Source organism: Rhamphochromis sp. 'chilingali' (assembly GCF_963969265.1).
Source record: "Rhamphochromis sp. 'chilingali' genome assembly, chromosome: 1".
NCBI lineage: Eukaryota > Metazoa > Chordata > Actinopteri > Cichliformes > Cichlidae > Rhamphochromis > Rhamphochromis sp. 'chilingali'.
The window spans coordinates 63888731-63915041 of NC_137929.1; the positions used below are offsets into that span (position 1 = coordinate 63888731).

Below are 26311 nucleotides of genomic sequence, written 5' to 3' on the forward strand. Positions count from 1 at the left end.
AGGAAATGTTAATACTACCGCGGAGCACGGGATCGATAAAGTTTGATTTGTTGATCACATTTTTGTATTATTGATCTAAGACCCTAGCCCTAAATGAGCTTTTTATATTGTTAATAAATTAACAACCAAAAAGTAACTAAAGTTGCAGCTGTGCAGTGACACGTATGTGTGTGCGTTTGCGTACACGTGTGCGTGTGTGTGAGGTTGTGGGATATGTAGTTTTACTCCTGGATAAATCGCTAAACAGACGACGTTTGGTTGTGAGAACTACAAGAACCGGCATGCACCGCGTTGCACTACGCATGACAATCAGGCACCTGGCTCCACTGTGCTGAGTGTTGAGGTGTGTTTAGCTCATAACTGCTCATTAAATGAGGTTTTCTGATTGTCTTTGGAGTTAAATATTAACATTCCGGAAGCTTGTGTGGATAATTAGAGTTTGGTGAATGTTGTTTACCGGAAGTGACGCTTGTTTCCGCCTGGTTTTTCTTGGAGTTTGAATGGCAGTTGGGTTGCTGCAGCTAGCCGGCTAGCAGCACTTTTGAAGTGAATTTGGCCTTTAACGTGAGCATGCGCGGTGTAAACGTGTTGCGGTGTATGTGCTCAGGTGCAGCGGTCAGGTGCACGGGCGGAGAGAGACACAGTCCGGCTTCGTGTCGCTGTGACTCAGCGGGACAGCTGGGGTAGTCAGGTAACCGCTAAAGACCCAGCCAGGTGTCAGGTAAAGCTGTCAGGCAGCTGTGAGCACCTGAGGAGGGCAAGCTGAGGCTGCGCAGAGCCTCCGGTGAGGCTGAGGCAGCTCTGAATCACGTATAAAACCCCTCTGCTGCGTGGAAACGTGCCCTAATGCGCAAACCAGGGTCCAGCCAAAAATCTGCTAATTCACCTCTGCAGCATTAAATCCACTAACAAAGGCACGCTGCTGCTGCAGAGACAGATAAACATGAATGAGTGGCAACATCTGCAGACGTCGGGCTCAAAGCTGAACTCCTAAAGTTCCTGAGAGAGGTGATACCTGGTTAAATGCATGCAAGGCCAAAAGTACTGTAATAGTTGAAAATTGTACATATATCAATGCTCTCATTCTATGTCTACACCAGAGACCTCTCAGAACTTCTGTTTTTACTGCTGCAGTGTTTTCATTGGATTTTCTACTCGTTTTCTAAGCTTGTTGATGTATCCTTGAGTATTGGTGTGTGTTTGATGGTACAGAGGAAACTCTTGTGCTGCTGCATCCATACAAAGTCAGGCAGATCAGTGAAAAGTTCTCACCTCAGCCCCAGCTCATTGTTTGTGTCCAAAAAATAACTTTTGAGGATTTGATGAAGCCATCCAGTATTTGCACCCTCAGAGTAAATCCTGGTGGAGGCTGAGTTGTAGTACTGAGAAAATCTCAGAAGGTGCATTGTGGGTAAACTGATAAACTGTGAATCCTTCTTTCAATCATTTCTCACATATGTTGCTCTCTGTAGAGGCAAGAGGCAGTTGCCATGGAGCCCGCCTGGCGACAGCAGGGCCGCGGGCGTGGCCGGAGTCAGGAGGCTCAGGTTGAAAGGTCGCGACCCCTGCAGAGGGAGAGAGAGAGGCCAGGCACTGCTACGGGAAGAGGAGTCAGGACGAAGACGGGCTCTGCGCCTGAACCTCCGCATGGTGATGAAACACTCCATGAACCACCCCTGTCGGCTGTGTGGCTGGTGTGAGTTTATTAATTCTTCCCTGTGGTCCTCAGGTTTGGCTGTCCAATCCAAGTTTGAGGAGATCAGGAAATCCAACCAGGCTGCTGCTCAGCGATTGGTCGAGAGCCACTTCAGCTCCTCCTCTGATGATGAAGACGACAACAGCATCGATGATGGAGACCACAAGGAAGGAAAGAGAGGGAAGATCCTGGCGTCCGCCTTCACCACCTACACCGACCAGACAGGTGAGCAGCCAGGCATTGCCGTGGCAACACCACTGTGAAGATCAACTGGTTAAATTGATTGTTTTACCAGTGTTTTTACCGGGTGTGCAGATGTTTGAAGACAGTAAGGTGAGCCTGGTATGAAGCTGCGCAGATGTTGTGGTATTCCCGCTCACTGTGTGTGTGTGTGTGTGTGTGTGTGTGTGTGTGTGTAGGCGGGGATGCCACTGGCCTGCAGAGGACCGGTCAGTACGTCAGCGACCTGTTTCAGTCCGGAGCGCTCACCTGTCTGATCTGCATCGCCTCGGTGAAGAGGACACAGGCGGTGAGACACGTGCACTTTGATCTCACTTTTATTTTTATTTTTATTCCTATTTATTCTATTTATCCCCTTCGTATATTTTATTTATATTGTCTCTGTATTTATATTTATGTGTGTGTGTGTGTGTGTGTGTGTGTGTGTGTGTATATATATATGTATATATATATATATAGAAAATATTCTGTAACTCTGTAACTTCTGTCGGTGCTGTGCTTTTTTGGAAATCGAATTTCCCAGAGGAACCCACCCGAGGGATTAATAAAGTTCTATCTAATCTCCTGCTGTGTGTTGATTCAGCTTCACTGATCTGACGTCACCTCTCTGGTTTCTGAAGAACATTTAACGACAGCTTGAGGCCGATTTTCTCCTTTTGTCACATTCATAGAAGCAGATCTCACAGAAAGTCAGAAGCATTGTAATCATGTGGTTCTCAGGTTTTTGTGCTTTTTAAAAAGAATTGTTCCATCTTGTCTTTTTCTCTTTAGTTTTTACTTTTTGATTGTATTTATGTAAAAGGTTTAAGTAAGTAGTTGGAAAAAGTAAATATCTTTGAGAGGTGTCTGGGGTCATTTTGGTTACTTCAAGATGTTTCTTTGATAATTTCTCAGACATCCTCTGTGTAAAAGTTAGTGAACTATTTTTGACCCTGGAGACTGTTTGCTTTCATCACTTATTTCCTTCTCTAGTCAACCACTACTAGTAGATAATACTACATTACCCATGAGTCTCAGCTTGTAGTGACTTTTTCCAGTATTTCTACAAACCTGTGAATTTGTGTGATTGGCTGGTTGTAATGTGATGTGCTCTTTACACAGTTTGTTTTAAAGTCTTATAAATATTAAAAGGACCAGAGAGGGAGACCACTTTAGACTGAACTCTGATATCTGGTGTGTGCATCCAGGTGTGGAGCTGCTCCAGCTGTTTCTCCCTCTTCCACCTGCCCTGTATCCAGAAGTGGGCCAAAGACTCGGTCTTCCTCGTCTCCTCAGTCACCGATGAAGACTTTGGTCAGAAGCAGCACCCGTGGCCCTGGTGAGGAACAAAAGCCCTTCCACTACCACTATAGCCCAACGTGATAAATCCATAAACATGGGCGAGGGTTAAATATTATTTGGCATGAGGGTGAATCTTCAGTACAATTACATCATTTTAAATGGAACTAATTACTGATAAGCTGGTAAAATCACACTGATAAAGCTGTCTAACCAGAGAAAAGTTCTGTGTTACATTTGTGTTTAAAATTGATTGTTGGAAATAGTTGGGTTTTTTTGGTTTTCCTCTTTGTGGTTTCTGTTTACTAGCTAAACTTGTCTGTATAATGGACTCGTGTTTTCTAATGTTTCATTTGTTAGTTAATAAAAAATCTCACTTTGAGATTGGGCGGTTGTAAGGAAATAATCATCAGTTAATGCGTCTGATTGTCTCCCCTCAGTCCAAAGTGCCGTGCAGAGTATCCACCCAGTGCCACCCCCAACAGGTACGTTTGATTTCTTTATCCTGTGTGCCCAGTTTTATCGACCCGCCCTTTAGAGTTACCACAGGCCACGCTCAGTGCTAAATCCACTCTGCAAATTCACTTTAACAGTAACATAATCAAGTAGCATTAAAAACAAACATTAAGCGATAATGTGGTCAGATAATTGCATTAAAACAGCACAAACACAGTGCAAAGGTTCAAATCATGGGCTCCAGTTACCTAACAGCTATAGCTGCCTGTGTCATTAAAAGAAAACACACCAATAATAATGCAAACTTTAAGCCTTAATACAATTTAAAGAGGTGAGTTTTTTAAAAAGTAGAGGACCAATAATAGAGCCCTGTGGAACTCCACGAACACTCTGTGAAGCTTCTGCAGGTTGTTTCGGCTGTACAGCTGTTATAAAGGGGGTATGAACAGCTTTCCTGGCTGTAAAGTTGGATATTGTAACATGTCAGCCTGTGGAGAGTGAGTGCTTGAGTTCATGTTTCATCCCCACAGGCTGAAGCAAATATGGCTAAAGTACAGATATTTGATATTTTGACTCAAATGTGTTAAATATAAATGTGAAATGTTGTTTTATTGAAAGTATTAGTGAGAGCTTGCCCCACCGACTCCTAACAGGCTCCAAGAATATGAACACAGACTTTTAAATTCTTTGGTTTTAAGGTTTGACTCTTTCAAATATCTGACGTTCATTCAACACTTTGTCCCTGCTGGAGGTGTTACACGGTCGTTGAATCTATTAATGTCAAAATCCCTACAGAACTTTCATGCGATCATTGTGAGGTGATGCTGCTTAGTGTTCCTGTATCCTCAGTATCGGTTTGTCTTTCCACAGTCTTCTGTTTCATTCAGTTTTCAGTTCTTTCTGGAAACGATTTTATAACTATAATCTTTTTTTTTTATTGATTTTTTTTATTTTATTTATTTATCGCTCTTTTTTTTATTTTATTGATTTTTTTTGTTTCCTGTGTTTAATCAAAGTTTCAAAGTTCCGAGTTAAATCCATCTTGAAGCAGACAGAGAGCAGTAAGCTGTTTAACAGATTCCATGGCTGAACACTGAAGCACTGAAATACACTCTGTTCACTCAGGCCCATGTTAACATTTCCAGCTTTACAGCACAGATAAACATGTTGACATTCTGACACAAAGATGTTTTGGTTCACTTGTTTCAGTTTAAACTATATTAAGGCTGGAAGTTGTTGTTGTTGGGGGCGTGGCCTCTTTGACTGACAGGTGGCTGCTGTTGTTCGTGCTGTTGGTGCCTTTTGGAGCTTTTTGTAATGTGTTGTTAATTATAACAACGGGCCATTTAGGAGTCTGAGCTCCAGTTGTGGGAGGTTATTTGGACGTGAGCTCTGACGAGTGAAGTGTCTGTAACTTGCCACCTGCTGCAGTGTTTATCGCCCCATAGGTTGGAGAGAAAGAGCAAATGTGCATCACTTTGTTGTATCTCATGTGAACGCTGTCCAGCTTCACACAACGCGGCTGTGCTGCTGCTCTCCAGCAGGGGGAGCCACACTCCACACTGTAGTTTCATGCTGTTTGTGCTTCAATCTCAGTATTACTGTTAGAAATGCTTAATTTATATTACATATAGTTTTTTTGTAATTATTTGTCATGGATTCATTTTATTGTCTTTTGAATTTAGGTTTTCAGTTTAGTTTCAGTCACTTTAAAAGTTTAAGCATGTCTCACCTGTGTCTCTTTGTGTCTCTGCTGACTGGGTTCTTCCCAGCTGAGGATTTTCTGTCCTTAATCTTTTATCTCAGTAAATAATCACTAATCAGACTGTGGGAAGTTTTAAACACATCACATGGTACAGGTCGGTGTGTTGAAGGCGCTGAATTAAAAAAATAAATGTTGGCTGTAAACTTCAGAGTTTAAAAGCTTTTGTGTGGTGTGTTCAGGTACACGTGTTACTGTGGGAAGCTTCAGGATCCTCCAGCTGATCCGTGGCTGGTTCCTCACTCGTGCGGCTCCATCTGTCAGAAGGAGCTCAAACCTGCCTGTGGACACACCTGCCTGCTGCTCTGTCACCCCGGTAACCAACCACACACACACACACACACACACACACACACACACACAGAAAGGATAAATGGAGTTATCCTGGAAATCCTTAAAAACTGGGCTTCGTCCCCAGAGGACGAGCAGGTTTACAGTTTTGCATCCTCAGTAGACACATCACACAAACTGCTCTGAGCTGGGAGCGTGGAAATGTTCCTAAAGCTGTGTGTTTCAGGCCCCTGCCCTCCATGTCCAAAGATGGTGTCGGTGTCTTGTCTGTGTGGCAAAGCACAGCCCCTCCCCCGTCGCTGTAGCAACAAGGTGAGCCTCGCCGTCTGCAGGTTTACAGCATGCTGTGGGTGTTGGTGACATGCTCACTGTGTGTTCTCTCTGCAGGCCTGGTCGTGTCAGCAGCCGTGTGGAAAGTTGTTGCTCTGCAAACAGCACACCTGTTCACAGCCGTGTCACACAGGTACACACACAGTCTCTCACACACACACGGAGTCATGTGTGAAGCTTCACTGTGACTCAACACAGTCCCGAGTGAGCTGTCCAAAATGCCCGCCTGAAACCCCCCCCTCTCCTGTGTGTGTCAGAGTGCGCGCCCTGTCCCAGAGTCAGTGTTCAGAAGTGTGTGTGCGGCAGAGAGAAGGCAGAGAGGCCCTGCGCCAGCCCCCGCTGGACCTGCCAGCAGGTGTGTTTGCAGTGTGTCAGCAGCAGCGCACAGCTGGATTTGTGATTGTTTATTGCCAGAATCTGCAGATGTTCCAGACGAGATGTTCTGTGTGGTCTTTGCTCGCTGGGTCAGAAAGTGTAACATGAGTCATTAAAGCTGTGGAGACGGTGTGGTTCGTCTGATGTGTTTAGTTTTATTCTGAGAGCAGGAAGCCCCGCCTCCTCTCACTCACCTGTCTGTCTGTCGCAGGTGTGCGGCGCTCCGCTCTCCTGTGGGAACCACACCTGTGAGGAGGTGTGCTGCGATGGCGACTGTCCTCCATGTCCTCGCTCCATCAGCAGGACGTGTCCATGCGGAAAGACCAGTGAGTGCTCACGCAAACACACACAGGTTTCCACTCCATGCTACTGTTTTCTAAGTGTGTGTGTGTGTGTGTGTGTGTGTGTGTGTGTGTGTGTGTGTGTGTGTGTGTGTAGAGTCGTCTCTGCCGTGTACAGAGGAAGTGCAGCCATGCGGCGACACGTGCGATCGCCGTCTGGCATGTTTGAAGCACACCTGTTCAATGAGGTGTCACCGAGGGAGCTGCGAAACCTGCAGACAGGTCTCTGACACACACACACTGATCACACACACACTGATCACACACACACACACTGATCACACACACGCTGAGCCCCGCTCTGTGTCTCTGCAGGAGGTGGAGAAGGAGTGCAGGTGTGGCCGATACAGGAAGCAGATGCCGTGTCATAAAGAATACCTGTGCGACTCCAAGTGTCCCAAAACCAGGAACTGTCAGAGACACCAGTGCAGGAGGAAGGTCAGTCCACGTTCTCATTAGAAACTATCAGTCTGCACGAACTCACACCTGGCTGCAGGAGATGCTTCACCTGTTTCAGCTCTCACTGGTTAGCATCACATTTGTGAAGTCTGGGCTTCTAGATTATTGAAAAAAAAAAAGATAATCAGGATTATTTTAGTCATTAATGTGGATGAAACAATTCAAATGAAGGCGAGCAGAGCGGCACAGTAACCAGCAGAGGGAGACAGAGAGCTGCAGCCACAGTACACACTGTTAGTAATCCTCCTGGTTCACCTACAGAAACCCTTCAGCAGGTTCCCACACACGACTAGATCGACTCCCAGGATAAAATAAAACTTTCTTTAAGGTTTGTGGTCCTGGATTTAATCCGTATGTGGGAAGCTGAGCCTTGGAGCTTTCATCTTGGCTCCAGATCAACTGAACTCAGCGAATTTGAGTTTTTATGAAGCAGTGAAACAGCACGGCTATAAAGAAAGCAGGTACACTTGATTTATACCACAAAACAAGCAGAGCTGCACAAAGAAATCATCATGTCACCAGTAAAACTCCTACACATGGCCTCTAGGGTACAAACTGTGAGTCTGCACAGGTGGGAATCAGAATAGTGAGGAAGCGATGCAGCAGGCAGGAACAGTTAGACCCAGAGGATGTGTGTGTGTGTGTGGATCGCCCACTCAGTGTGTAGTGTCTCAGATTTGTTCCACTCTGAGTGTGATCACATTAATGTTCCACCAAATCCTCTGATGGTTCCTGCAGTGAAACATCTGGAGCCTCTGGAGTTGTTATCTTCTCGGTGTTAAATAAATGATTTTCCATCAGCTGCGGGGAGGCTGGTTGCATAATGACACACATAAGACCCTTCATACCTCCGCCTTCCTCTTCTCTGGTGGATTAAAGGTCTCGGAGAGAGCGAAGGCGAGCTCAACGCAGGGTTGATGAAACGTCTGAGCAGTGATTGAAGGACCCACTCGCAGAGGGAACCCCACGCTTTCGTCCCGGTGTCTCGCTTTGATCGTGACGGCAACGATGTCTCGTTTTTGTGGCGTAAATGTCACCCTGATGGCATCGGATCAGTTTAATCTGATAGGAAAAGGTTGTCTGACGCCACGTCTGACATGTGACATGATGAGGTTTAATAATCCGCCCGCTGTCAGACCCGTGGGGCCAACCTGCTCAGATGTAAATGGGCGCTTTCAGTCATTTTAATGTTCGCTGTCTCATCCTGTGGCTCAGCCTGTTGTTTGGTACCAACAGCATTTAAATACTTAATGAAGCCCAAACAGCTGCAGATTTTCCCTTTTTATTCTGGCACCGTAAATGTTATTGCACCTGCTCTTTTATAAAACGGTCTCGTTAGCTTTCATTTTCCCATCAAACTCCTCGTTTTATCTCATAAATCTACTTCATCTGTTTGCTTCTCAGCAGTGAGCCCCGCTCTGAAAGCCCACAGTCGCTCTTTGTGTAGTTCAACAGCGTGTTCGTAGAAGTAAGAGATGTTTATGAAGCTGTGGAAGATGGTTAGCAGCAGCTGGTGTCTGCCACCTGAGACCCCTCTACTCCGTCTGACCCAGCAGAGCGTTTATAACGTCAGCGTGAAAATCTCTTTCTCAGTGGAGACGTGACATTTACAGGATTTTAAAGCTGGAAAAATGGATTGTGCCAAACTCCAGTCCAGCTACGTGGGAGTCCCAGTTACATCTGAACTCACCGAGGCAGTCAGAAACCTGCAGCTTCTTCAATGTGCAGAGCTCAAAACGGCCGGTTCTTAAAGTCCCGGCTCCCTGCAGAGGAGCGGCCGTGACGTTAACCTGATCAAATAAACACTGAGTCCACACGCTTCATGACTAACAGAGTGTAGACAGCAAGTACAAAGTAGTCGGCTGATTAATATAACTGTTATTAATCTGGAACATTTGGGGGCGGAGCTCATACGACCTTTGATACATTAAATCACAGGAAGTTCCATTTCCATAATAAAAGCTCCTTATCACCTGACGGAGGCTGCAGGGTGGCGGGGGCCGGCGCTTTCTCTCGTGAGATGACCTTTAGGGTGCAAAACCCAGACGAGCCTGCATCCGCCCTCCACCTCTGTTAGTCCTGTGTGAACAGAGTTACTCGTAGCTGTGTGAAATAACACGACGCGATGACGTCTGTTGCACATGTTTGATGATTTTGGCGCCAAACAGCAGAGCAGGACGAGCTGCGGTCGCCTGTATTAAAGAAGTAGAAGAAGAAGTGCCTCAGAGATAAACCTGTTTCCCACGATGCTTTGTGTTTCAGTGTTGCCCCGGTAACTGTCCCCCCTGCGACCAAAGCTGCGGCCGAACCCTGGGCTGTCGGAACCACAAGTGTCCCTCAGTCTGTCACCAAGGTAAGTAATCTGATTACATTTAGATAGATTACGTGCAGAATCACAGCGGCATTCAAATCAGTTGGAATGAATGGATCAGTGATGATCATTCGTTTGGTAACAGGCTCAGGTTCATAGGTGATAACAGCTGCAGCTCCTCTCGTGTCCACCGGAGGCTCCAGCAGTCAGACTACCTGTGTTAAACGTCACAGCAGAAACAAACACGTTTAGGGGCCAGCAGTAAAGAAAGTTTGAGTCTCTGAGCAGACGTGGACGGACCTGAAACTTCTCAACACACACGTCACATCACATTCCTGTCTGTCAGATAGGCTGTGAAGTGTTGAAGGATTCACAGCTGGATGAAGGTGAGAGGTCAAACCGAGAAGTTCTGGCCTACTTAAGAGACTGTGTGTGTGTGTGTGTGTGTGTGTGTGTGTGTGTGTGTGTATGAGTGTGTGTGTGTGTGCGTGTGCGCTGACATTTCTTCCAGCTGATAGCACAGGAGAAAACACACACTCTCTCGAGTCCTTGATAAAGGGAATTAATGACGATCAGCAGGAAACAGGTCAACTTTCTCCCAAACATTCAGCTCTGTGTGTGTCTGTGTCTGAATAACAGACAGCTTCCTGCGTCTATTGTTCCCTGATTGGGCGATAACAGATAATTTATTCATCCATCCGCCTCTGGATTGGCTGAATAGATTAAAGTCAATTTATTGGTGTGATTGCGTGCTGATTGGCTGCTCTGACCTTTCAAGAGGGAGCAGGGAGAAGGTTGCAGCACTGCCAACGCATTGCCACGCAGATAACAGCTGCCACTGGTGTGTGTGTGTGTGTGTGTGTGTGTGTGTGTGTGTGTGTGTGTGTGTGTGTGTGTGTGTGTGTGTGTGTGTGTGTCCGTCCTCACTCGGTATATTTTGACCTGCAGAGGTGAACTTTGATATTGTGACTGGTGTAACTATGGAAACTATAAAACCACCCCACCCTGTGTTTACTTTTTAACATCACTTCAGTGGGAACGTTGTTTCCCACAGATGTGGATCCTGTTTGTGGTGTTAGGGGAGGACATGTTTTCTTCAGTCAGTGATTAAAGTTTGCAGAGATTTTAATTGCTGATTTCTTTGCAACAAGTAAATAACAGGCCGACATAATCGGCTGCCTCCTTGCTGGACTGCAGGACTCCACCACGCTGCCCTGGTTTCAGGATATTTCAGGACAGCCGGTTTTGTTCGGTGCTCTCGGGACCTTCATTTGGTAGGGGCACAGGTCATCAAGCAGTGACCTCTGACCTGCACTTGGGTAGTTTACGTCAAAGTCAAACCGGCTGGAATGCACCTCCGAGGTTCTTGGCTGCTAAAGGGTTGAGTGGTGCTCGTGGTTTGGGTGGAGTTGCAAGTTTAGATCTTCATGTGTGTCGAGATCTTGAAAAAGTCAAGAGAGGCGCAGAGGGGAAGTGAGGGGTTGGCGTCTGTTCCAGGCTGATGGTTTCTCTGGTTGACCTGCGTTTGTATCCATCAGCTGCACGTGGTGACAGCAGGATGGCTGGGCTCTCCCAGGAAGACACAGGTAACCAGATTCAGCTGGTTGGTTGAGTCTCTCATCCTGCAGAGGAACTCAGTCTCGGACTGCAGCTGGTTGTCTTTGTTCCACTCTGCGGCCTCTGATCGGCTCATGAACCTGTTCTAACCTCTTCACATCAGCCCGAGCAAACTTCGAGCTTCCAGTGCAGAACAAAACTAGCACCACCAGCTGCAGCCCAAGAGGATGTCCCCTTTAAGTTCAGCCTACATTACTTTGTCCATCGATGGCACTACAGATGTTCTCCTGCCCCACAGTCTAAAATAAGCAGAGCTCCTGGTTTGGACGTCTCTCCTTTAGAAGGAAAAGCATCTGCTGTTCAGGCTTTATCTGCACAAGCTGTGAGACACGAGTCTCCCACTCAGTCCTGTCTGTTGCCAAACATTCGGTGTGTTATTTTAATGGAAGTCTTCACAGCAGTGAGTGTCGACTGACGCCGTGCAGGCAGACCTGCCAACGTCTCACAGAGCAGCAGCAGTTTATCTGATTGCTGAACAGGAAAGACTCGTGTTTGTCATGAATGTGTTTGTAGTAATATTACTAAACATATTAGACAAAACCGGATGAGGGAATGCTTTCTGTAATCATCGAGTGGAAGAAGATATATATATCTACGAGCCCCGGCTCAGACACTTCACCTGCCGCCTACTGGTGACGGCCAGAGGGGCCGATGCCGCGATATGGCAGCCTCGCTTATATCTGTGTGGCTTACAGGTGGGCGGTCTGCTCAGCTCAGTGGAGGATTTCTAATAGGAGGATATGATAAACTCTGTTACTGATGATCACGTTCCCCCCGGTTTATCTGAAAATGAGTGCATTTGCCCTTTAATGTCGCCCTCTCTGACTCAGGCAGCTGTTATCCGTGTCCAGAGTCGGTGGAGGTCCGGTGCACGTGCGGCTCGACGGTCCTTGTCGTCCCCTGTGGCCGCGAGAGGACCACCAAACCACCTCGCTGCAAGGAGGCCTGCAGGTAACCACACACACACACGCACACACACACACACGCACACACGCGCACACACACACACACACACACACACACACACACACACACACACACACACACACCTGTGCTTTAGATCCTGAGGGCAAACCTGCAGTGAGGAGGTTAAAAGCGCAGCACTCCTATGTTTTCCTGCAGTCTTAAATAACAGTTCTGCAGTTATGCAACGTCTCCTGAGAGCTTTGATTAAAACGTGCCTGAGAGCCACAGCCGGTTATGCTTTAACTGAGTTTTAATTGTTTTTACTCCCTTATTCGTCGTGCTCTGCTGTAACGAGGCCGATCGTTGACCCGTAATGAGCTGCTCCTGTTGGCTTTGGCTACGGGCAGAGAAGAAAAGCAGGAATCAGAAAGGTCTCACTAAAGTTTCATCTGCTGTCCTCAGGTGTCCTCCGTCCTGCCACCACCCGACCCGAGAGGCTCACCGCTGCCACCCCGGCACCTGCCCCCCCTGCAAGCAGCCCTGCCTGCTGCCGCTGCCCAGCTGCAGCCACACCTGCCCGCAGCCCTGCCACGACGTGGTGCTGGTCAAGTCCCAGCAGGTAAAGGACCACCTCAGGTCCTCTTGTTTCTCTGGGATCTGTGCTGATCCCAGGCTGTGTGATAAGAGAGGAAAATGATGCACAGCCTGCTGACCTCCAACAAAACCACCAAACACTGAGGTGCAGGCAGCAGCTGTGGCTTCAGATGCTTTTACTCTGAAAGCGCTGAGACTATTTTATTTTCCAGATTCTTTGTGTTAAATAGAATCAATCACCAGAATCATTTCAGAGCTTTAAAAGTGAATAAAGTGAATTAAACGAATAAAAAACAACGACTGCTTTACTGGAAAGTAACTAAATACTTTATTACTTCCATTTCCTGTTTCTTATACAGTCAGATTTAGCAGGAAGTTTCACTTTGTGTGACACTGCACGTGTATCGTGGTTTAGATGGTTAGTATGAAATATAATTCATAAATCTGAGTGCGTCTTTAATAATCTGCAGATGTTCTCAGAGTTTTGGTGCTTAAAGCTGATGCTGAAGTACTTTTTATTCAGATCTGGATGCCGTGGACTCGAGCGCATACTTCTGTGTGTTTGCGAGCGCCGTTGTCAAACATCTTATCAACATCACGAGCCCCATAAAGCAGAAAATGTCCCGTTTCCTCTCAGAGAGAAAACACAGGACAAAGTGTTTGTGTTGCTCCACCAACAAGTTTTTTCTCCGTGTGGTTTAGGTTCACTTAGCTGGACCGTGGGAGCAGCCGTCTGAGCCCGCGTTTGTCAAGAAGGCTCTGCCCTGCCCGCCATGCCAAGTCCCCCTACCGACGTAAGACGCACACACGCACACACACACGCGCGCACACACGCACGCACGCACACACACACGCACACACACGCGCACACACACACGCACACACACACACACGCGCACGCACACACACGCACACGCACTTTCTTCTCAATCACAGCAGCAGGTAGACGTGAGCTCTAACACAGAGCAGTCTGCAAAACAGGATTAGTGGTTGTTGAGTTAACACCTATCCTGCTCCAGTCTAGGTCGTACTTTAGATAAGAGGTTAACAGGTATGACATCAGCACCTACTGACCAATCAGATCTATGGAAAATAGCATCACCATTTCTGAGATTGTAGCTGGTCAGAGACGGTTAGGAGGAATCTTACCCTGGTTTTTTCTGTTCGTCAGACTGTTTGAAAACATCTTAATGTCGTACAAGTTTAAACTGGTTATGTTATCCTAAGCAGCATCACACAGACCTAGAGACCTGTCAGGCATCCATGACAACCAGCGGTCGCTCGGGGAAAGCGTATATTCCCGACGTCAATCTCCTTGTGAATGAAAGTTGGAATGACTGGTTGCTGGAGGTTGCTGGACTTTACTGGCCGGTGCTTCAGTCTGTTTAACGACAGCTCTTCATTCACGTCGCTCTATTTCACACATGCTAACTCTTTTAAATGGAGTTTGTAATTGACAACCAGCGTCATGTCACAGTAAAAGAGCCCCGATAACAGAAAGATGTCCTGGATACGGTGAACCTGCTTCATAGTGCATGCTTCCCGCCAACATGTGAACCTGGTCTCAGAAAAGTGTTTTTCCTTTTAGGATTGAGCTGTACGTCCATGAAAGGCAAACATTTGCTGCAGAGCGGTGAAGAAAGCGCGGTCACATGTTTCTGATCAGCATCGCCAAAGAAGCAAACGTGGATCGGTTTACTTTTCAGAACGTTGAACATGTGCAGAACCAGAAAATCAAAGTGTTTCTGTACCGGGGCGAGCGCACAGTGCTTCACATTTCCTTAAATTAGATTTCAATGAATATGTAAAACATGATGTAACGCGCCGGGCTCCCTGCAGACGCCGAACCACGCTTAACCGAGGAGCTGGAGGCCTTTTAAATAATTAAAGTGTTTTCATCATGTGGTGCCCAGAACCCCTAAACACACACAGAAATCACACCCACACACACACTGAGGTGCTTTGGTCCCGTCACGAATCATTAGACCTGAGATTAAAAAACACTCCGCCTGCCAGCTGCCTGCAGCTCAGTGACGCAGTCAACAACCAACATCAGCCATCTGTGTGGGTGTGTGAGAACCGCCGTATCCCCCCTACACACACGCACAGACACACGCACACACACACACGATGTTGAGTCAAACTTCTGCTGGAGCCGGTCGTCCGCGGCTCTCCGTCGGCATGTCGAGGCAAAGCGAACACAAATGAACCGGGGGTCGCACAGAGTCACGTTTTCTAAAAATGTGCCAGAAAGTGATCATGTGATGTGACCAAGCGGCCGTGAATGGTGGGAGTCGATTGAGTTGAAAGAAGCGAAGTGAAAAAGCTGTTTTCACCATCACACAGCGTTTACACGAACTGACCGAGGTGACGTGAGGTCGGCGCGTAATGAGCCAAAGTAAACGATCGTTTAAAAAAGTGATTGAAGTCGGTAAAAACAAAACAGACACATGTTTGAAATTAAGTGGAATAAATGGAGTTTTTCACAGTAGTGACAGGATGTGAGCTGCTAACCGGAATAAAGTTAATGAACGGAGCAGAAGCTGAGGCAGCTGGGAAATATACAAATAACAAGGATGCTCGCAAAAGAAAGGACGGAATAGATGAAGTTTGAAGTGAAAGTAAAAGCATGAGCAGCTGGAAAGTGGGTGATTTTAAATTGATGGGTGATGATATGTTGTTTTACAGTGTGAAAAAAGTATCAGATAAACTAAGTGATGCTGTGGACCAACTGGAAAATATGGAAGTAAATGGGAAGAATGGGAGCGAAGGGACTTTATGTGAGAGAAGTGATGGACTGTGATGTAAAACTGACGAGGCAAGTGTAGATATGGAGGTGAATTAGATGCATGGAAGTCGATGGATAATGTGCAAAGATGTGATAAAAGTTCATTAAAATGTGGAAAGAACAGCATCGGAGCAACTCTGCAAACAAAGCAGCGTGTATCAACACTTTGTCTTCATCTGCGCCGACGGAAAAACAGGAAGCGTTAGATAATCAACCAACAGCCGAGCACATTTCAACCCAACCCCCCGTGATGTTCTGTAAACATTATAAAAGAAAATAAATGCAGTAAAGTCCATTCTGACTTCAGCGCACATTCAAATAAAACAATTCAGCCATTAAAATACTAATTGAACAGTAACGAAGTCAAAATAAGATGACGTATATAAAAAGCCAAACTCAATTTAATTAAGTCAATGATTTTATTTATTTTTGTTTTCCTCCATCACGTCTCTCATCATCCCTCGACCTCCAGCTGCTCCAGCTTCTGACCTTTTCTAAGGTCACTGTCAATCTCTTCGTCCACTGGAAAATATGGAAATAAATCAGCTGAATGGAAGTGAATGGATGCCTGCAACGGGTGGATACGTTTAAGGTTAAAATAAAAAGCAAAGTTAAAGGAAAAAGCCCCAAACGGCTAAAAAATGTTTACGAGAAGTCTGGACTCACAAAAAGCAGAATACTGTGATCGTAAAACCATATCCAAGTTGTTTGTTTAAACAGATACACCTTTTCTTCTTCTTATTATTATTATTATTTAAATCTAATGAAAAATATTCTAAATATTGTAGTGAATTTGGCACCAACACGTCGTCCCAGCAAAAGAGAACAGCTGAGATGTTAGAGACGATCAGCTGCAGGGAGATGTTAGAGATGATCAGGTTGTTTTGCAGCAGGTCAGTGACATGAGTGGGTACGAGAAGAGCATCTTATAGAGGCAGAGCGTCACCGATCGGAGGAAATAAACTGCATCTACAAATTGTGGAAGAATTTCATAAAACTGCACAGACTTTGAGTATCTGATCGTCTGCAAACGAGCGAACGCTGAGTTTGAGTGGTTGCAGTAAACATTTGAAGCCTAACGAGGACACTCGTGTGAATAGTGAGTGGAGGTGAGCGGTGCAGTGAGTCTTTGTTTTTGTCTTTCAGGGCCTGTTTTGGAGAACACGAGGTAAGAGCCAGCCTGGTCACAGCCTCCATCTTCACTCTTCTTCTGTTTCTTTAAACTGTAGTGACGATGATGCGGCTTAACGCTTTCAGCACTTCTTCCTCTCTGGTCATCGACACTGGTTTCCAGCACGAAGGCTCCACGTATCTGTCTTTGTAGATTTATTACTTCCTCCCTGCACTCCTCTTTTTATCTGTGCTACTTTCCCACCGTCCTTCCCCTCCTTAATGTTTTCCTTTCCATCATGTTCCCTCGTTCCAAACGCCGTTTATTATTAGTTTGTCCTTCTGACCTCCTCTTCCTCATTCACTCCTTCCTCCTTCTATTCATCTGCTTTGTCCTTCTCTGTATCTCTCTCGCTCTTTTAAGTCTCTTGCGTTTCATCTCATTTAGTCGTTTGGTATTCAACACACTCGTATACAGGCGCTCGTTCACCTCCAGACGAGGTCATCAGATCTAATGATGGAGGGTCTGTGCTGAACTCTGTTTGTGCTCGGCAGGTCAGCCCGGTGCCGTGTCATCGTCAGGGTCGTTTCTCCTGCAAGCGACCCTGCGGACGACCTCTGACCTGCGGCAACCACTCCTGCAGCAGAGAGTGTCATCTGGTTAACAGCAATCCAGTAAGGACCTTGTTTAGATGTCTGTCAATGAAATCTGATGAAATGATGAATGATGGCACCAACAGAATCCTTTGCACACATCTAAGAAAAGTCCTGCTGAAGGTGGAAACAACAAACACACCACTGAGCACCACTGGACTGTGAAGCAGGAAACTACTGACCCAGCGAGCGTTGGTGGAGCGCTGTAGTTGTATTTCAAATGACACTGGATACTGGTGACGAAAAAGCAGGGCCGTAAGCAGCTGGTTATACACAGCGACCCAAGAGTACGACCTCCCAACAGGAAATGTATTATAGTTTTGTTTTATGTGACAAACTACACGTTTATGATCACCTGACTGTGCGACGGGTGTAGCAGGTGAAGGAGTGCAGTTAAACAGGCCTTTACATTACAGTTAAAATCACTGAGTCTGGTATGAGCTGCTTGGAGCTGCAGCCTGACGGTGGTGATGTTTACAGTTAAATGTAAGTCCCACTGTCTGGGTTACCACTAACACATTCAAGGAATTGCAATCAAGTCCCTGATGAAGGTCAACAGGACTGAAATGTAATTTATTACAAGATTTAGTTACTCTGTTGTTAAAGTGTTAAACACTCATGTTGTACTTTACTGAGAACACGACCTGGACTACAGGATGTAATGCTGCTGCTGGCGGCACCTTGTAGCAATACATTCAATACATTCACACTTAGACTTCATCAGTAACAGTATCTTATTGGAAGAGGCTGAAAATCCCCTTGTTTTTGTTTGCACTAGTAAAGCTACAGTCACCAACAAAACATCATCCAGTATGATCACAAACATCCTGGAAATATTGTGTTTAATTTTGAGTCTCCACTAACAGCCACTATGACACTACCCATTGGATTCTGCCATCGCACAGAAACCTGGTAACTGGTGCTCTAATATTCAAATAAATCCTCAAATTTCACCAAAACTGGAGCTCAGACGTCTTGAACCACCTGTTGGTAAAGTTAAACACAGCAGCCATGTTATTGGTCAGATAAGTGCATTAAAAATGCTCCAATGCGCCGTGGTCACGTCCGGGGACTCCAAATAGCTGATGTCATCATCCACCTGTCAGTTACAGAAGCCAGGCCTTAATAATACAATCTGTAAGCCCAATTAAAATTTAAACAGGTAATTTATAGAGTACAGTTGTTAAATATGAGGCACCTTGTGCTTTTGCAAGCATGTATATATTTTAGTAATTAAAAGGTAGAGGATCGGTAACAGAGCCCTGTGGAACTCCGCGACCTGTGAGAAACTGTGAAGTGTTCTGGTGTTTGTTACTCACAGTAATCCTACTGGTTGCTTCACCTGATCTCATCTCTCTGCAGTGCGAGGTGTGTGAGGAGGGCTGCTCTAAGCCCCGCCCATCCGGCTGCCCTCACTCCTGCCCCCGCCCCTGTCACCCAGGCGCCTGCCCCCCCTGCAGCCAGATGATCCGCCAGCGGTGCCACTGCAAGATCAGCCTGCTCTACGTGGAGTGCACGTCAGTACAAACACATGATTTATCATACCTGAATAAACAAAACCAGTCACTCACTACATGATGTAAACAAAGGCAGAGTGATGGCATGACTGGAAACATGAACGGCCTCGTTTGAAATGACAAAACAAAGCACGATAAAGTCACGACTGCTGTGTAAAGGTGGCAGACTCATCAGAAGCTTTTTCTTCTCTTAACTTCCTCTTTTTAAATCAAAGCGGAGCTTCTTGCTGCATAATTTGAAGCAGAAGGAACAAAAATGCTTGAGACTAACAGGATGGTCGATGTTAATGCGTTTAAAGAGAAGTAATATCAGTGTTTTATATGGAGAGGGAGCCAGCTGTCAGACTGCAATGATGAGTAAGAGCAAGTCTCGCGTCACCCATCGTTCTTTGTTTTGCTTAGAAAATGTGCGACAGTGATTTATTAAAACGTGGAGCTGGATCAGGGGAAGCGACAGGCCCTGTGTCGCGCTCAGACACCGTCCAGCTGCTGCAGATAGCTTTTTAGGTCTGCCACTTCTTCTTTTGTCCTCCACGTGTCCAGTTTCCTTCTTTAAGGACACACTGTGCAGCATGCTGAGATATGCCAAGCTTTCAGCTAATAGCACTTTGGGAATCACCTTGTTGGTACAAAAATCCCATTTGATGTCCGTAAAACTGTTTTATCTTTGGCATTTTTCATAGATTCAACTAAAGGAATGAGAGCGAGTGATGTGTGTTTGTTTTTTAGGGAACAAAGACGCCATTTAAATTTGGTTCTTTGTTAGGTTTTCTGTTATGTGCAGCCGCAGCACTGGAATGATTTACAGATCAGTGGTTTAACAAATAAGAAACATTTCTGGGAAGGAAAAACTGCCTTTAACAGGATGAAACCTCCAGCAGAGCCAGACTCAGGGAGGGGGGCATCTGTGAGAGGTGTGAGGACGAAGGCAAGCTGAGGGAGAGAGCCGGAGATTAATAGAAATGAATAATTCAATGGACAGAGGTGGCAAACACACAGTGAGGAAAGATGAAACACCCGGTGTACACCGAAGGTGCTCTAGTGCTACAGTTCTCTAAGCTCATTAAGATCAGATGTGGCCTGATTATTTAAGACCTTTCATTGCTTCTTTAAACCTGACAACAAAGTGTGGGGTGGTTTAAGACCTGCACAGGACTGTAACTCTGTGGTCTGACTTATTCGTCAATAGAAGATTTATTTGAAGCACTCTTGCCTACCTTCATGTGTAAAATAATGTCTGTATGAGTGGAGGCGTGTTTGTTTAAGAGGAAACTGAAGTCCTTTTTAAAGTCTGGCACATACTCAGACACTTGGCGACTAATCTGGAACTTCTCCCGAGTCTTCGGTGGCCCCGAGGGGCAAAACACAACAACAGAACGAGTGTGAAGTTGTTTTCTGTAGGGCCCAACTCACTTCCAGCTGTGGTTTCCAAACCGTGCCGTGAGGCAAGTCCAGGCTTGTTCCAGCTGGATGTTTTTAACTGCGACATCGAGCTTCACAAGACGTTCTGAACAGTCGGTTCAATTTCAAACTAATTCAGGCTGTGAAAAGAAGGCCCGGCGATGTGTGTGAGGCTGTTTTCTGTTGATATAAACACGTGTGTGGACAAGGTGTTTGAGACCCGCTGGCCTGCACATTAACACGTCTGAAACACGAAGGTCAAAGGTGAGTGCTGCTCAGGTGAGGCCTGGATCAGTGAAGCTGTGTCAGTGAGCAGGCTTTCAAGAGGGCAGCCTGAGAGCGTCGCTGCTCCAGGTGTGTGTCAGAGCCCGTCTGCAGGTACCGACGCTCAGCCAGTGTCACTGTGCAGCAGCATAAACACAGAGGCTCCTTATCTGCTGTGAGCTCCGGGTGATCAGCAGCTCATCACTAATAAAACGTGTGTGAACTAACAGTGTTACTGCTGACCGATCGATCGCTCTCTGCAGGAAGCTGACCGCAGCCGACGAGCAGACCAAGGAGGCCCTGAGCTCCTGCAACAACCAGTGTCCCAAAGAGGTATGAGCGCCGACCCCACTCCATCTGTGGTGTCCTCCCTAAGGGCCCCAGTGCATCATGGGACTAGTTTATCAGCCTTTGAGTGCCATTGAAGTGTGACTGCTCTGGAGGTCCCAGCTCTTTCCATTCTTGCTACGCTCCTTTCCTCTTTTCTTCTTCTTCCCGCCTCCTGTTTTTCTCCCCCCTCCTATCAATCGTCAATAATCGTCAGTGACACAGCAGAAGTAACACAACGCCGTCCGCTCAGCGCCATCGCTCTGATCGCTTTAGCCATGTGGCGCCAGCTGAACACCAACAGTCTCGCTCTCGTGCTTTCCTTTCACCTGGGAGTGATTTAGTGTTTTCATTCTGCGACTTAAACACGCACAAGCACAGTTGAAGTAAAATGTTTGAGCAGTGCGGTGGTTCGTGTGCGTCCTTCTGTCAGAACACTGTTTTCATTCAGCTGTAACTTCAGCTCTGAAGAGCCAAGACACACACACACGCGCGCACACACACGCACACACACAGCAGGAATAACAAACATGGAGCGGCCGCAGCGCTGTGGTGTTTAGACTCTCTTCTTCTGCAGGTTTCAGCCTCTCAGTTCGATTTTCTCTCCGTTCAGTTGGCTGATCTGAAAAATGATTTATCCCAAAATGTTCCCGTGAAGTAAGAAACATAAAGTGTCTAAAGACCCTTCAGGTGTTTATTTCAGCGTGTCGATCGGTGTAACCCTGTGAAGTCCTGAAGCAGTGGATGTGTGTTTTCATAAATCATTACAGAAGAAAAAGAGAACTTTTCTTTTTTTCATATCGTACAGAAGTTAAAGCATGGGGATTTGAGTTTACCTCCACATCAGGTCTTCTAGGAACTCTATGAAGAGTGTTTCCTCTCTGTCTGTGTGTGTCTGTGTGTGTGTGTGTGGGGGGGGGGGGGGGCATCTTTGAGCCTGTAAAGGCCAATAAGACTGCAGCATGCGAGATGAGCCTCCCTGAGGAATTATCATCCTCATTATTTTATTATCTAAGCTTCATCCTGTACAACTTTCATCACCTGATCTGAGCTCCTCCCTGTGCACTGCATTGCTACCAGCACATGTCAGACTGTTGGTCACTGTGTGGCTGCTGCTGCTGTCAGCATTACAAATGTCCAGGTGACACTTGAGGTATCTGGCACAGAGGTGGCGTCTGTGACGCTTTCATGAAAACAAACTCCAGCTGATGGTTCTTAAGCTTCAGTGTTTTCTGTGCTGCTAAGCATCAAAGACGTCAGACGCTGGCTTGGACTTCGCCGGGTTAAAAGAAATAAATTCAGAAGTCGGCTCGTCTCCTCTGGAGATGTTGAAACTCTTCACAATCATTTCAAAACAAAAAAGAAACCACAAAAAAACTTGTTTGAGTTTCAGCCTTTAGTTTATGTGACATTGCTGAGAGTCCGATACAAGCTGCGGTCCAGCTGCTCGGAGCTAAAGACTGATGGTGGTGACGTTTCCTCCACCGTGAAAGGATCAAAGCGACCGTGGGGGCGGAGCCAGTGTTTCATTTCACTGTTCGACGGTTGCTTCATGTTTCTCTTGGACAGAGCTGAAGTTTGCTCTGCCTCGCTACAGCAGCAGCCACAATTAATCTGTGTGTGTGTGTGCGTGTGTGTGCGTGCAGCTGAGCTGTGGCCATCGCTGTAAGCAGGTGTGCCATCCAGGTGTGTGTGAGGAGACGTGTCAGCAGAAGGTGAAGCTCCGGTGTCCCTGCAAGAGAATCAAGAAGGTAAAACCAAAAGTAGCACTCCGCACTGTGGCCACTTTATTAGGAATACCTGTGCAGTGTAAGTGTTGATGATAATGTAACTGTGGACATCTGTCAGGATCAGAAGGGTTGAATCTCTACTAACCATTTCCACACTGCAGGACTCTGACATTAGCTTTGTGTGTGTGTGCGTGTGTGTGTGTGTGTGTGTGTGTGTGTGCGTGCGTGTGTGTGTGTGTGTGTGTGTGTGCGTGTGTGTGTAGGAGGTGCTGTGCTCGCTGTCGCCTCAGTTTGCTGTTGAGTGTGACGACATCTGCAGAGAACAGCAGAAGAAAGTCAGCCAGGTATAAACACACACCTGTACAGACTCTGAGTGGTTCACACCTGGACACACAAACACTGACACTCTGCGTGTGTTTGTGTGTTTAGCTGAAGGAGGCGGAGCAAAGAGCGGCTCAGGAGGAGGAGCAGAGGAAGCTTCAGGTGAGTTTCATGCTGTTCCACCTGCACCACCTTTTAGCTCTGGAGAAGGTTCAGACTTTCAAACGTTCATTTCAACATGTAAAGCTAATAACTGCGAGTGATTAATGACGGTGGATGTTGAATTGATGTGGTCGGAGTCTGTTCAAACTGTGTTATTGTGCAGGAGGAGCTGGAGGCGTTCGAGAAGCGGCAGCAGCGAGGAGGGCGGAGGAACAAGAAGCGGGGTAGAAGGGAGGAGGTGGACGACGAGCGCTCAAAGGCGGCAAGGTGGTGGAGGAGGTGTGCCGCCTTTGTCCTTGTCCCGCTGGGCGGCGCGCTGCTGTCTGCCGCCACCTACTACTACCTGCAGGAGTCGGCCTGAGCAGACGGCGGCGTGCAAGCTTCTGTTTCCTGCCGCCATTCAGACGCTCGCTGCGACTCTTCCCTTGCGAACCTTGTGTTAACCATAGCAGCAGTGGCTTTAGGTTAGGTTGGATGGTTAGAACTTTGAACACAGCGCTGCCTCATGTTTCAGAACAAAAGGAAGTTTCTCCTTTTTCATTCAGTGAAAAGTTTAATTGATTTTTAGTCTGAAAGCAGTGAAGAAAAACGTTAAAATAGCTGCTTTAAGTGTGACTCTGACTAAATTGTTGTGAGAGATGAGCTACGTGTGGTTTGTCACTCCATCACATAAAGTAAGACTTTGTGGCTCTGGAATAATCTGATGTGACACAGTGACCATGGTAACAGGCATGACTGACTCAGGCTGATCAAAACTTATGGGAATGTGATTTTCCCCTCTGCTACCTACCAAATATCTCAATTATGTGAAAAAAGGTCAAATTATTTGGCCTGATCCTGATCCAGTGGTTCCCAAACTAAGCAGCACTGCAGTTTAATAATGTCCCATGAGGTTCCAGTGAGCCAGTCCTTTGTTTATTTGTCTAACATTACAGAAATAAACATGTTTACAATCTGATATAAATATATTTTTGGGTTCTATAGCATAACACATGTACAGAAATGCAGTAACCAACAAGGTAATTGAGAGTATCAAAAACCTGAAACCTGTAAAAATAACCTTCAGTGGAAGAAGGGGGCGGGGCTAAACATTGTTTGTGGAGTTCCACATGGCTCTATCATAGGTCCTCTACTTTTTTCTTCTGGTTTAAATTATATTCTTGTTTTTCAAAGTATGCTGTCTTTACCCCTTCATCACAACTGTAAGGTTGTTGGCTCTTATGATGTCTCACCTGTTTAAAGGGTTGACGTTTGCATTAGTGGGTCGTGGTCTCTGTGGGACCTCTAGGCTGTCTTTATGCTGTTGGAGCCTTTGGAGACTGGGTCTGTTTCGTGGTGGAGGTTTAACTGGGACAGAAATAAAGATTTGGGAACCACTGGGTTGGTCTAGTTTCATCATCAGTTTCATGCACACTGACATGGAGCAGTGTTAGATCAGGCAGGCCATGAAGTCAGCTCATGCCTCACTACACATCAGTGTGGGGCGATATTGAAACTGCATACGTTAGCTTCTGTGTCTAGAAGCTGCTTTGTGCCCACCTGCAGACCAGCTCCTGCTGTCCTGCTGGGTGTCTTCACTGATGTGTGTGCATGCCTGCACAGAAAGCATGCACACGTGAAAACTGAGGTTGTAGTAGAGAGACTGATGCTGCAACAACAACACAGCCTAATGATTCCTGTTTTCATCCTGGTAAACCTCTAATCAACCTTTAATATTCTCCATAATTGTTTTTTAATGTGTTTCAAGTTCAAAATGAAAATAAGAGATGAACATTTTGACGCTTAAGTTGTAGTAATTGATATCTTTGGTTCCCTTTTCCTCATTAATGTACCTTCATTATTCTCCCTAATGTGTAATCTTTATGTTTGTGTAAGTTTAAAGTAGAAAATGAACAACCGGAAGTTTCTGACTGGAAAAATCTGAAATAAATCTAGAGTCATTTTTGTGAGGAATCCATCAGATACTGGAACTCAACTGTCTAATATTCATGCTGAAACGTTTCAATTGTTTTGATTTTGATTTAAAAATGTTCTTTCTTATTTTTCATTCTTTTGTCCTAAAGACTTAAAAAATAAATCGAAATGAAACAAAAACCCCTGTGTTCATTTTCCTAATTGAGCTTTTTTGTAACCTTCAGAATTCTGTTAGGCAGACCACGCCCACTCTTCAAACTAATGCTGAAGTATGAACGCCAGTTCTGCTGTTTCAAAAACATTCCCGTTATAAGGAAGTCAACAGGAAAATGCCTCTTGGCTACTCTGTTGTTCAAAGTCAGATCCACCGCTCGCTCATCACATACGGTGTGAAATCACAGGAAAAACAAACTAATGGGCTGCGTCACCGTGGTTACACCCATTTATGTTTGTATTACGCTTCTCAGAGTAATTAAAACCACCTTCAGCTGCAATATTAAAGCGATGCAAATGTTAAGATATCAAAAATTATGATCTCGTCACATCACAAATATGAGTCTTGAGTACAATAAGTACTGCTGTATATCTTCATCCTACAAGTTTTAGGATTATGACTTTTCAGCATCAAAATAAATGTAAATGTCTTCTGTACACACACTGTACATAAATGATGGACGCTGTGATGTCACTCATTGGTTAATGAAGCCTCAAGCTGCCTTGGGAAGTTGGAGGTGGTGAGAGAGGGACGTCGTGAGGCCAACGATGCGTCGTGCAACGAGCACACTCTCTCTGAACTTCCTGTTTCACTTAGTTTGAGCTGAATACCACAACCGATAAACTTGTGAAATCATTCAGACTTAATCAGGTCACTGAGTAAAGGAGCAGCGTTCAATAAGCACAAGTCTTTCTGTTCTCCAATCAGAAGGTTTGATGCACTTGTGTGCTGGCTTCAGTTCAGAAACAAAAACTATGTCCATCACTTTACACCAACCACCTTCTTTTTTTTGGTTAATGTTCTGACTTCCTGTGAGCCCCTCCTTGCTCGTTTGTAATCCCCCTTGTGTGACCTTTAAAACAAAGTTTCAGGAAACGCCCCTCTCACTGAAGCTTGATCATGGTGAATGTTTACAGAAGGAGGCGCTCCATCCATGGTTAAAAGCATTTCTTCCCCATCTGAGTTTGCAACAGCTGGTGACAAAATCACCACACAACAGATTTATCTGCAACATTGTAGTTACATTATAGAAGATCGTAACTATGACTACGACCATCAAAGTCATCAAAAAAGAAACATTATTACAAGTTAGCATCATGAATACGTTACATGTATGTTGTAAAGGGTGCTGTCAGACTTTTTTTTAGCATTTAAAACATTAAGCGAGCACAGACAGCCTCTGTGGGGTTCCACTCCTCACTGGTGGGTCACAGCTCTGAAAGACTCCTGGAAACGCCCCTGCTGTTGAAACT

The 26311-nt window shown here is 45.8% G+C and overlaps 1 protein-coding gene across 3 annotated transcripts; it reads left to right on the plus strand.

The window, feature by feature from the left end:
* The first annotated feature begins 282 nt into the window (after nt 1–282).
* nfxl1 (nuclear transcription factor, X-box binding-like 1) lies at nt 283–25011 on the plus strand. 3 transcript variants are annotated; one of them, XM_080904562.1, is made up of 25 exons: nt 283–343; nt 1473–1650; nt 1730–1921; nt 2116–2225; nt 3124–3254; nt 3655–3699; nt 5615–5748; nt 5950–6035; nt 6111–6186; nt 6311–6408; nt 6640–6754; nt 6867–6991; nt 7085–7207; nt 9491–9581; nt 11987–12107; nt 12525–12681; nt 13359–13450; nt 16591–16612; nt 17110–17229; nt 18571–18725; nt 20654–20723; nt 22364–22468; nt 22711–22791; nt 22877–22930; nt 23094–25011. In XM_080904562.1, the coding sequence occupies exons 2-25, from the start codon at nt 1491–1493 to the stop codon at nt 23289–23291; spliced, it is 2661 nt and encodes an 886-aa protein (XP_080760688.1). In that variant the 5' UTR covers nt 283–343; nt 1473–1490; the 3' UTR covers nt 23292–25011. The 3 variants fall into 3 exon arrangements, with proteins under 3 accessions (XP_080760688.1, XP_080760687.1, XP_080760689.1); XM_080904561.1 differs by lacking the exon at nt 283–343 and adding an exon at nt 400–1008; XM_080904563.1 differs by lacking the exon at nt 283–343 and adding an exon at nt 400–691.
* Nucleotides 25012–26311: the final 1300 nt, after the last annotated feature.